The 12422-nt window shown below is 53.0% G+C and overlaps 1 protein-coding gene across 8 annotated transcripts in view; it reads left to right on the top strand.

Annotated features, from left to right (window-relative positions):
• The window catches only part of TLE3 (TLE family member 3, transcriptional corepressor), a 49181-nt gene that overhangs the window by 16311 nt on the left and 20448 nt on the right, over positions 1-12422 (top strand). For 4 of the 8 annotated variants that reach the window (XM_043919766.1, XM_043919768.1, XM_043919767.1 and 1 more), the window contains exons 5-6: positions 6679-6741; positions 8694-8768. In XM_043919766.1, the coding sequence (XP_043775701.1) occupies positions 6679-6741; positions 8694-8768 (138 nt within the window). Of the gene's footprint in view, positions 1-6678; positions 6742-8693; positions 8799-12422 lie in introns of all 8 variants that reach the window. The other 4 variants (XM_043919764.1, XM_043919762.1, XM_043919765.1 and 1 more) reach the window with 1 other exon arrangement.

The raw sequence follows: 12422 nt of genomic DNA on the forward strand, positions 1-12422 counted from the left end.
AATAATCGAGGGCCTATCAATTTAGAATTGCCTAGGAAATGCAATGGGATATTTTAAAGTAAAATTGCTTGGATGCATTGTTCTGGAATCTTCTAATATTTGATTGCTGGGTGACTCTGGCACCTGGCCGCTGGCGCTTCCACCTTCTGCACGGCCTCCGACCTCTCCCTGTGCCCCTGTGATGTTACTTCAAGGTGAGATAGACTCGCTTTGAACACCCCAGGACTTAAGTCGGAGAGCTAGGTAAAACCCGATTCAAATTCAGAAACCTCAGAGCAGGCTGAAGTGGCCACCCCAGACATACATGCTGCAAGAAGGCCCAGCCACCAGGGTGTGACTCTTCAGAGGTCACATGGCTTGTCAGACATGGAGCTGGCGAGAAAGCCAGCATTCCATGTGGCTTGGAATATAACTCATGTCTCATGGAGGTATCTTTTCCTCAGCTCATCTTTCTCACACACATCCACAAACGCATCTCCAGAATCACACAGCTCTTTCCAAGAGCCTGCATGGTTGTCCGGTGAAGAAGTCCTTGTTTTAGAAGCAAAAGCAGGAACCCAGGAGCGGCCCCTTGGCTGCCTCACAAAGAGGCAGTAGTTTTTTCCTGCTGAATGAAACACCTTGAGGAGCCCTTTACTGGCTGGCTGCAGCTCCTTTTGAATCATGGAAAGAACCCAGACAGGAGCAGCAGGACGCTTACAGATAGGATAGGATAGGATGTCCCTGCTTTTGCCTGCTCTGTGACTGTTCTGGGCAGTTTGGCTGATGGACACACTCGAATGGTTCGCGTGCCGTGAAGACTGGTCCTGGGGACCAAGCCCCAGCCAGCCCCAGTCTAGTCCACACCATTCAGCATCCATCCACATTTCGAGGTCCATCCACATTTCGAGGTGGCTTGCCTCTTCTTTGCTCGTCCTTTAAACTCATGCTCGGCTCTATTTTTCTGAGCTTTCTGGAAGAATCCCTGTGTCACAGAGCCACTTGGGAGCATTTAGTAATCTCAGACTCTATAAACGATGGCTCTTGGGTCTTATTATCGTCCCCCTGTTTTGGAGGCAATACAATTGAAGCCCAGATGAGGGGAAGGATTTGCCCAAAGCCACACAGGTCATTTCTGTGTGGCTCAGGGTTCAGAACTCTAAAGCAGTCAGGCTCCTCCCGCTCCTTGTTTGTATTTGGCTGAGGTTAGAATGAGGTCTGCATTTTCTAGACCTGATCGGTACCGGCAGTTTAAATACCAGAGAGATGGTCTGGGGGAAGTGGCTGTCAGCTGTTTCTTGAGCAGGCATTTAAAGAAAAGAAAAGCCGAAGACGGGCTGAAGGCTGCAGGCCAGGAGCAAGAGGCTGCTGAGGGTGTGGGCCCAGGGCAGGTTCCAGCTCCCTTAAGTGTCCTGGGTCAAAGGTCAGAAGGATGGGAACTGCAGCAAACAGGAGTGGCTGGGTGTGACTGGAGCAGTGTACTTTGAGAAAGCCCTCTGTTGATAGCAGGATGCTCCAGCTACAATGAGATGATTGTGTGAATGGGAGTTCCTAAGGCACAGTGAGCAGACAGCTCTTGGGGAAATTACACTCGCCCCCTACTAGCCTGTGTTCCGACATTTATTTGCTTAACAGTCTCGATGGAGACGCGGGGCAGATGTTCCTTCTGCAGCCAGAGCCAGTTGGGAGCGCAGACTCCGGATTTCGCAGGATCTCTGTGCACGCTTCTCTGTGTTGAGTAGATTAGTTCCTTCTGAGGAATGATGTTTTTCCACCAGCAAAGCTGCCTTCTTTGAACCACACTTGAAAAGAAACTTTGAAAGGCAGCACCAGGCTCCCCAAACACCTTTTTCCAAAGGAAGCCATCCTCCGGCAGCCTGGCACTCGCCTCCCCCCAGGTTCTCCTCCAAGGCTCTGACTCAAAGGCTGTGGCTTTGCTGAGGCCGAGATGGAGAGAAGAAGGGTGGAGGTCTACCCTGCGAGCCCCAGCTGCCATATTGATAACGGGATGCCTGGCATTGCCAGAAGGAGTTTTCCAACATAGGCTCTAGTTCCAATTTGTGATTTGTGACCTGTCCTGATTGTTGAAGTCACACGTCTTGATTCTTTTTTTCTTTCCTTTCTTGGAAGTGATGTTTAGAGCTTGTTTGAATTGGATCAAATGCTGTTTTAACAGCTGTTCTAATCGGAAATGCTGTCAATTATTAACCCTGACAGTAGTTTTTCTTTCAAAAATGCTTCTCTGAGCTCTCAAAATGTCGAAATTTGGCTTCTTGGTAGGAAGTCGTTTAGTGAAGTTGCTTAATTGCCAGGCGTCAGTTTCTCCATCTGAAAACTGGAGATTTATAGAAAGTGCCTTCCCTATAGGATTCTTGTGAGCTCACACATGTGAAATGCTCAGAACAGCTGGATCTGTGGATGTTAGCTATTATTATTATTGCTGTTAAGAGTGGTTCTGTCAGGCCAACTTTGTATTGCAGAGCTTCCCATCCTCAGTCACCACCCTCAAAAAAATAAACATTAAAAAATTAAAGTCGTTTAGGGAACAGTTTGCCTGTTCATTCTTTGACCCTCTGGTGTATGCTGAGCTCAGGTTTGGATTGGTCTGTGTGCTTAGTTGCCCAGTCGTGTCTGACTCTTTGCAACCCCGTGGATTGTAGCTGCCAGGCTCCTCTGTCCATGGGATTTCCCAGGCAAGAATACTGGCTGCTGCTGCTGCTAAGTCGCTTCAGTCGTGTCCGACTCTGTGTGACCCCATAGACGTCAGCCCACCAGGCTCCGCCGTCCCTGGGATTCTCCAGGCAAAAACACTGAAGTGGGTTGCCATTTCCTTCTCCAATGCATGAAAGTGAAAAGTGAAAGCGAAGTTGCTCAGTCATGTCTGACTCTTAGCGACCACGTGGACTGCAGCCCACCAGGCTCCTCCATCCATGGGATTTTCCAGGCAACAGTACTGGAGTGGGATGCCATTGCCTTCTCCTGGGGATCTTCCCAACCCAGCAGTGGAACCCACTTCTCCCTTGTCTCCTGCATTGCAGGAGGATTCTTTACCACTGAGCCACCGGTTTAGAGATAACTAAGGCTCAGTTCCTGCTTCCATGTGGTGGAGAGACCAGGAGGGCGGTGTCGCCCATGGCAGGGGACAGTCTCAGCTGGGAGGGATGGGATTTACATGCTTTCTCCACCCCCGCTTCCCCCCAGAAAAAAAAATCCCCAGAACCAAGAATAGGGACCAAGGGTGACACCACCTCCCTCCCCTACCCCCCAACCCTATATAGTCCTGACCCATGATGGGCCAGAGTCCTTTCTGCCTCTCAGAGAGGCTGCTCTTCATTGATTCTGGACCCCAGGAGAGAGCCTGAAGGCTGATATCCCAAGCCTCTGAAACATTCCATGTCTTGTTCTGCTGACTCTTGGTTGACTTGTGGGTGGGGTTGGGAGGCAAGAACTGTTCCCTGTGGTGGAAAGGAGAGATGAGAGGGGACTTGCTCTGAGCAACCCAGCCATGGTCACCTTGTAGCCTGGAGGCCAAGCCTGGAACCAGATAGAGCTACATGAATCCCGGCAGGTTGTTCCTCATAACCAGAGGATGCTGGGCTCTGGACCAGGCCCAGCAGGGGAAGATTTCCACCTGGAGGCAGCCTGTGGCCACATGTTTGCTAAAAGATGCGGGCAAGGGGAAGGGGAAGGTTGGCTACTTCTCACTTTGTCCCTTTAGCTACCAGAATCTTGACACTTGACCTGTTTGCTTGAGGAAGTAAGCAACAGCTAGGACTCCTTTATGGGCTTCCCAGGTGGTGACAGTATAAAGCACCTGCCTGCTGATGCAGGAGATGGAGGAGACCTAGGTTTGATCCCTGGGTCGGGGAAGATTCCCTGGGGGAGGGCATGGCAACCCACTCCAGTATTCTTGCCTGGAGAATCCAATGGACAGAGAGAGGAGCCTGGTGGGCTACAATCCAAAGTGTCACAAAGAGCTAGGCATGACTAAAGCGCCTGAGCATGCACACACAGGACTCCTTGATAACCACCCACCCCACCTCCTGGCTGTAGGTCAGCACTTTGCCCACCACTGCCCCTCCCCCCAGTTCTGCCCACACTGAAGCAGGCCCACATCCCCAGCCAGGGGACTCTGTAATATGAAGTCTTGAAACACACATGCAGGGAAACCAGTGAGATTCTTATTGTCTCTAGATTTTACTGGGCATCTATCATGTACCAGTCCCTGCTATGCCAGTCATTTGAGGTAACAGATATTGGACCAGTGAGCTCCCTAAGCTCATTGGTGAGGATGATTTATTTTATTTCTCTTCGCTTTGTGTTTTAAATAAAACTTTCTAGTCTTATTTGGCACATAAACATGTGATAGGTGAGTGTTTATGTTGTTCTGTACAGGTTTGGACTGAGCTGATTGTTTCTAGAATTCCTGACATATACAATTCTGACTCTTATATTTCATCTCCCTTTCCCACTATCAATCAATGTGAGAGAAGAAAAAGTGAAAAGAAATGAGAAGGGACCCTGTTTTGGACGAGAACGCTCTCCACTTACCGAGATTAATAATTTATACAATAGTTGGTAATTGTCCCAGGAGCCTTATGAGTATGAATGATGGGCATCTAGTGGGAGGAGGCCAGGGATGCTGCTAAAAACTCTACAATGCCCGGAACAGCCCCACCCAGCAGAGTTTTATCTAGCCCCAAGTGTGTATAGCAGGGCTTCTCAGGTGGCTCAGTGGTGAAGAATCCACCTGCAATGCAGGAGACCCAGGTTCGATCCCTGGGTTGGGAAGATCCCCTGGAGGAGGAAATGGCAACCCACTCCAGTATTCTTGCCTGGGAAATCCTGTGAACAAGAGGAGCCTGGCAGGCTATAGTCCATGGGGCCGCAAAGAGTCAGACACGACTGAGCACTTCTGTGGATAGCACTGATGCTGTGACAAACGCTACTGTCCAATGTCTTTGCTGAAGTAAAGATCTGTACCCAAAGGTACAGGTGCGGCTGTTAGTCCCCTGGAACTCAGCCAAGGATGAGTTTGGAAACGTGGGGACCATTATTGGCACTGGTTGGTCCAGGATATGAGGGACAGTCTTTCGCACCAAAGACTTGCTTTACCCCCAGTGCCCCATCTAGAGTTTTCCAGGAGAGAGCTGTGATCTGTGATCCCCACCCAGGAGCCCCTGATGCTCTGGACAAGAGGTCTCTTGGAACCTGCACTGTAGCCAGCAGCCCCGGGACATGGGCCCACAAAAGCCCACAGATTCCTAGTCCGAGACCCATCTCTTCACCAACCAGAGGCATCTTCATCAGTGGCTGGGGATGGGTTGGGGTAGGTAGGGATGCTGGCCTGGCCCCACGAATTCTCCTTAGGGCCAGGGTCTGCTTGTAAGCCTTCAGACAGCATTGCTTTTACTTTAAATGCACAAGGATTTCTCATCTGGAGTCATTTGACATGCAGATGATCACAGATTTTTAAAGGCTGTTGTCATGGTTTTGTCTCTGAAAGATTGCTCTGTGCTGATGAGAGCTCTGAAGCCAGCTTTGGGACCTCAGTCCCAGCAGCCTTGGGATTCAGAATGAGATAAGAGAAGCAATTCTGAGACTTGTCTGTCAGTGGTCCTCAGCCTTCCAGTCTGGACTGTTAACCATTTAGCCCCACTCTTTTTTTCTTTTTTTTTAAACCAGTCTTCATTTGAGATGGCTCACATAGAACATGGATGGCAAAAATAGTTGATGTTTTTCTTTCTTCTTTTTAATTAAAAAAAAATTTTTTTTCTTTTGGCCATGCCGGATGTGGGTTGCAACATGCAGGGTCTTCAGTCTTCATTGCCTCATGTGGGATTTAGTCTGACCAGAGACTGAACTTGGACCCCTTGTATTCTGAGCGCAGAGTCTTAGCCACTGGACCACCAGGGAAGTCCCCAGTTGATGTTTTTCTGAATGTGATCTTTTCTGTAGTGTTAGGGGTGGTGCAGAGAATTGATCTGTCTTTCTGTGATCAACTTAGATGAAAGGCTAGGGTTCCGATAGTTATGTCCTGAGCAGCATCTTCAAGAAGGCAAGTCTTGATCTCCCCAGAAGGATGGTGGGATTTCCGGCTGGACAGCACTAGAAGGGTGAGGGATTGGTCTGCCGGGGAGAGGCAGCGGTGGAAAGTGGGGGTGAGGGAAACCCTCTCAGCTGTACATCACTGGGCATGAGACTGGCCCCAGGGAGCACTTGGCACATGCATCCGGGGGTCTTCCCCCACCTCCTGATGTGTCTGGGAGTCTGAGAGTCGGAATTGCAGTTGCCTGTGGGGCCACTGGGCATAGCAATTCCTTCTCATCGCGCTGTGTCCGCTCTTACGAAAGGTTTCGCCGCAGTGGGTGGTGTGGGGGTTGTTCTTGTTTAGCTTTGCATTGTTTTGGTTAGGGTTTCCATTCCAGAGGAGGCAAACTGTATACTCTGAACCAAACATGGAGACCACCTCTGATAGGAAATTGGAGCTCCTGGAAATTGGGTTGGTTGGAGGGAGTTGGAAGGAATTGCTGCACGCTGTGGATTCCACGAGGCCTCCTGGCAGGAGGTCCATAGAGGGTGGAAGGACGGAGCCTGTCAAGGGCCTGTGGTTTGGCGGGGGGTTGCCCTTCCACAGTCTGACATTTTGGCAACTTGATTTATTTGCCTGAGCCTCACGCAGCCTCTTTCCCTTTGCAGACAGAGATTGCAAAGAGGCTGAACACGATCTTAGCACAGATCATGCCTTTCCTGTCACAAGAGGTAAGACCTTCTTTTGCGTTGTCTTCTGTGCCTTGCCAGAGCGGCCCCTGTCCTTCCGTTCATGTGGACAGAAGTCGACAACCTGGGGCTTTACACAACCTCCTCTGGCGTACATGCTCATTGAAAAGGGTTTAAAGGGTTCCCCATCCCCCGTGTCCTGTTTTGGTTAGTGGCCCTGGTCTGCCTCCCGTTAGGACTGTGACCCTCCTCTAGGACTGTGACCCTCCTGTTAGGACTGTGACCCTCCTGTTAGGACTGTGACCCTCCTCTAGGACTGTGACCCTCCTCTAGGACTGTGACCCTCCTGTTAGGACTGTGACCCTCCTCTAGGACTGTGACCCTCCTGTTAGGACTGTGACCCTCCTGTTAGGACTGTGACCCTCCTATAGGACTGTGACCCTCCTCTAGGACTGTGACCCTCCTGTTAGGACTGTGACCCTCCTATAGGACTGTGACCCTCCTGTTAGGACTGTGACCCTCCTGTTAGGACTGTGACCCTCCTGTTAGGACTGTGGCCCTCCTATAGGGCTGTGGCCCTCCTCTAGGACTGTGACCCTCCTCTAGGACTGTGACCCTCCTGTTGGGACTGTGACCCTCCTCGAGGACTGTGGCCCTCCTCGAGGACTGTGGCCCTCCTGTTAGGACTGTGACCCTCCTGTTGGGACTGTGGCCCTCCTATAGGACTGTGACCCTCCTCTAGGACTGTGACCCTCCTGTTAGGACTGTGACCCTCCTATAGGACTGTGACCCTCCTGTTAGGACTGTGACCCTCCTGTTAGGACTGTGACCCTCCTCTAGGACTGTGACCCTCCTGTTAGGACTGTGACCCTCCTCTAGGACTGTGACCCTCCTCTAGGACTGTGACCCTCCTGTTAGGACTGTGACCCTCCTGTTAGGACTGTGACCCTCCTATAGGACTGTGACCCTCCTCTAGGACTGTGGCCCTCCTGTTAGGACTGTGGCCCTCCTATAGGACTGTGACCCTCCTATAGGACTGTGGCCCTCCTGTTAGGACTGTGGTGTTAGGACTGTGACCCTCCTGTTAGGACTGTGACCCTCCTGTTAGGACTGTGGCCCTCCTGTTAGGACTGTGGCCCTCCTGTTAGGACTGTGGCCCTCCTGTTAGGACTGTGGCCCTCCTATAGGACTGTGACCCTCCTATAGGACTGTGACCCTCCTGTTAGGACTGTGGCCCTCCTGTTAGGACTGTGGCCCTCCTGTTAGGACTGTGGCCCTCCTCTAGGACTGTGGCCCTCCTCTAGGATTGTGACCCTCCTGTTAGGACTGTGGCCCTCCTGTTAGGACTGTGGCCCTCCTATAGGACTGTGGCCCTCCTGTCAGGACTGTGGCCCTCCTCTAGGACTGTGGCCCTCCTATAGGACTGTGGCCCTCCTCTAGGACTGTGACCCTCCTGTTGGGACTGTGACCCTCCTGTTGGGACTGTGGCCCTCCTCTAGGACTGTGGCCCTCCTCTAGGACTGTGGCCCTCCTCTAGGACTGTGGCCCTCCTATAGGACTGTGACCCTCCTGTTGGGACTGTGACCCTCCTCTAGGACTGTGGCCCTCCTCTAGGACTGTGGCCCTCCTCTAGGACTGTGACCCTCCTGTTGGGACTGTGACCCTCCTGTTGGGACTGTGACCCTCCTCTAGGACTGTGGCCTTCCTATAGGACTGTGGCCCTCCTCTAGGACTGTGACCCTCCTGTTGGGACTGTGACACTCCTGTTAGGACTGTGGCCCTCCTGTTAGGACTGTGGCCCTCCTCTAGGACTGTGACCCTCCTCTAGGACTGTGGCCCTCCTATAGGACTGTGGCCCTCCTGTTAGGACTGTGGCCCTCCTCTAGGACTGTGGCCCTCCTCGAGGACTGTGGCCCTCCTGCCCCGTGTGGCCCCCCACCCCCAAGCCTCCTGGGCAGGGAGGCCCCACCGCTGACCAGACCTTGCTCCCCCAGCACCAGCAGCAGGTGGCGCAGGCCGTGGAGCGCGCCAAGCAGGTCACCATGACAGAGCTGAACGCCATCATCGGGGTACGTGGACTCCCCAATCTGCCTCTCACCGTGTGTATAGCCCTTTTATTCCTCTCATTTACCATAACCAGAGACAGACCCTGACCTCAGCTGGCCTCAAAGAATGGCGGCCCCAGGGCTCCAGTGCCCCCCGCATCTCATGGGATTGGCCCCACCTGGATATCTTCTCCAGTGGCTCCCCAGTTGCCTCTCAGGCCCCAAGTTAAAGGGGTATCTGCACACCCCAATCCACCCCTAAATTCATCAGCCCCATCCTACCCTGGCTTTTGGTGTCTCCAACAAAGGAGGGGTGGAGGGCTCTGGGATCACCTTGGAGGCCAGCCTGATTTCTCCCACCTCCCTGGGGGGGGGGCTGTCCCTTCCCTGGCAAAGATCTGCCCTTCTTGGGCCTCCTGAGGTCAGAACTGTCTCTGCTGTTCTGTGCTGTGAAGCGTGCTGTGGCATTCGGGTCTGGGCCTTGCTGTCCCGTGCGCTGAGCTGCCTGGCTGAGCATCCATCACGGACCCCTGGCCAGGTCTCCCTGACTGAGTGTGGGTCCCCAAAGGGACTTCAGAACAATATACATTCCAGGGCACCCCCCTCAGAAGTCTTTTCCATCAGTCTGGGGTGGGACTGGGAATCTGTGTTTTTCCAGATCATTCTGCACTGTAGTCCGGCTTGGGAAGCGGTGGACTGGTTGGCTAGGGTCTCTCTAGCCCTTTGATTGGTCTTCACTCCTCTTCTTGTCCTTAAGTACAGTCATTATTTCAAGGTGGAACTAAAGGTGCAGAAAGTTCTGGCTTGGTGGGATGAATGCTGTCTCTGGGCTCTTGATTCTGGGGGGGGAAACCTGGGGCCCTCTGTGCTAGTTCCATTTCTTCCCCTTGGGACCTCAGGCAGATCCTGTCTTTTCTTCACACCCTAGTTTCTGTGTCTGTTACAGGAGAGGGGTGGACCAGCTCATCTCTTTGGGCCAGGACTGCTGGGAGGGCAGGGTCGGAGTGACAGGGCGATGCTGGTAGATCTTCACCCTTCATCATGTCAGTGGGACCCGTAATGGTTACGGGGTTCCGTCCTTCTGGTCTGAGTTGCCTGCAGGGGGCTGGGCAGGGGAGCGTTAGCCTGGTCTGAATCCTGGCAGTGCTGGGGGAGGGGCAGACCCTCACCTTTGTGCAGGAGGAACGGAGAGGAGGCCGGGAAGGAAGACATGAGTGGGTGGTAACTCTTTCTAGCCGGTGATCTGGGAGGCAGAGCCCCCAGCAGGGAAACTATAATATTGTACAGTTTGAGGTCTCCTCGGAGACCACCTAGCCCAGGGTCCTGCAGCCTCTAGGCTCATGAACTTTGAGGCCGGATGGTTTGTGAGGATGCACGGGAGGGTGTTCAGCAGCAGCCCTGGTCTCCACCCACTGGATGCCGGTGACTTCCACACACAGTTGTGACACCCCACAATGTTTGCCAGACATTGCAAAATGTCCCAGTGGGGGACCGGCAGCAGTGCATGAAAAGGCCCAAGGTGGAAAACCACTGAATCAACTGATGCCCTTGCTTTGTGGAGGTGTGGGAGTGCCTCATGGACAGCCAGTCACACAGGGTTCAAGAGCAAAGTCAGGCCAGACGCCCCAGGCTGGCTTTGGGCTCAGGGCTCCTCCCCTGCCACCTCCTGTCCAGTCCAGCCCTGGTGTGGGGCCAGTGTCGTCCTCCTCAGTGGCCGGTTCACAGCTGCATGGCTGTGCTGAGAGTGGTGGACAAGGACGCAGGGTGGCAGGTGCCTTCTCTGAAGTTTCTCCTCTCCCAGCCCCTCACCACCATCCATATTGTAGGCCCAGCTCTCCTGCCCCTGCTGTGGCCACAGTGGGGTCCCCTCTGCCCCCTCACCGCCTCCCCCTTTGGAATTAAAATCCTCTTATGAAAGTAGTTTTTTTTTTTATAAAAGTTCTAAGAAAAGAGTGGAATTGGAGAGAAGCAGCACTGCTTGGATTAGCTCTGCTTCCTTCAAGGAGTATTTAGGAAGCTACGCGTTAGGTCAAGGCAGCTCGAGGCAGATATTGGAATTCAATTAAAGCCAACGAGTGGGGCCTGTGACCCCCATTTTCGAGGTAATTGCTTCTCCAGCTCTGAGTGAACGCAGCCGTCGCCCTGTCATTAAGCGGGCAGTCGTCTAATCGCTGCGCCTGACAGAACCTCACAAGGCCGGAATTATGGACGGGCTCTCTCCAGCCGGGGCATCCTGTGAAGGAGGGAGCGGGAGAGCGGGCTTGTGACCGGCTGACTCAGGAAAGTGATGGGGAGGAAGGGGGTGAGGGGCCCGGAGTCCTGCCCCCGCGGTAAAGGGCAGTGGAGGGAGGGCCCAGGAGGCCCGGACAGCAGCTGGGCCTGCCCCATGGCAGCTGGGTTTGCCCCTCGGCGGGGAGGAGTGGCCTGGCCTCCTGGTCTGGGAGCTGGGGGACCTCGGGCAAGTCACCTAGGTCCTCCAGGCCTGTTTCTCCACCTGTGGAAAGGTGAAGGGCTGGGCAAGTGTCGGATGATGTGCCCGCTTCAGTCAGTCATCTGGGGCTCTCTTGGGCAGGGCGTGGAAGGATTCTGCCTTCGCATCTTGGCTTATGTCAGAGAGAGGTGAGAGATCGGGTATGCGGCGTGCCTGATCACTGGCGTGCTTGCAGTGAGGGGCGTGTTTATCACACGGGTTAGAGGATTTCTAGGGTCTCCCTTCCAGGTGAGAGAGGCCAGGGTCTAGCATCAACTTGGTGTGAGGTGAGAGGGGAGGGAGGGACTGATGGAGGCCCAGGCTTGCTGGTCTGCGGGGCCACTGGGAACTCATGTCCATCTGGGGAAGGCAGGCCTGAAGGTGTGTGTGTGCTCGTGAAGGGCCTACAAAACCCGGTTACTGCAGACGTGATCCACACCCTCTCTTCTTGGATCCAGGTTATTAGGGGATCCTTACACAGTCAAAAGATTCCTGAGCATGGTGGCCGGGGGCAGAGTTTTGTCCCTTGGTCAGCAACTTGCAAAAGGTCTCCCTAGGCAGATTAGACACAGTGAGCTGATGGTGCCCACCACTTCCAGACCTTGCGTTTCAGTTTGCTCCACGCTGGCTCAAAGTCTCTGAACATGGCAGGTGGAGGGGCGCTCACCCCACTTGCTGTTGTTATCCAGTTGCTCAGTCATGTCCGATTCTTTGCAAACCCATGGACTGCAGCACACCAGCCTTCCCTGTGCTTCACTATCTCCCGGAGTTTGCTCAAACTCATGTCCATTGAATCAGTGATATTATCTAAACATGTCATCCTCTGCCACCCCCTTATCTTGCCCTCAATCTTTCTCAGCATCAGGGTCTTTTCCAATGAGTTGGCTCTTTGCGTCAAGTGGCCAACTCACCCCACTTGCCCACTGACAGTTTGGGCTGTATTCCCTTGAAAATTATTAGTGGAAGAGATGTTATAAAGTGTTGATAGCTTTTTTTTTGTACTGGAGTATAGTTGATTTACAACTTTGTGTTTGTTTCAGGTGTATAGCAGTGATTCGGTTATACATATACATCTTTCTATTCTTCTAATTCTTTTCCCATTTAGGTTATAGTATATTGAGTGGCGATCCCTGTGCTATACAGTGGGTCCTTGTCGGTGGTTACTTTTTTTTCTTTCAGGTTAGCTAGGGGAGAGGAAGAGGTAGGTT

The sequence above is a fragment of the Cervus elaphus genome, chromosome 12, assembly GCF_910594005.1.
Source record: "Cervus elaphus chromosome 12, mCerEla1.1, whole genome shotgun sequence".
Lineage (NCBI taxonomy): Eukaryota > Metazoa > Chordata > Mammalia > Artiodactyla > Cervidae > Cervus > Cervus elaphus.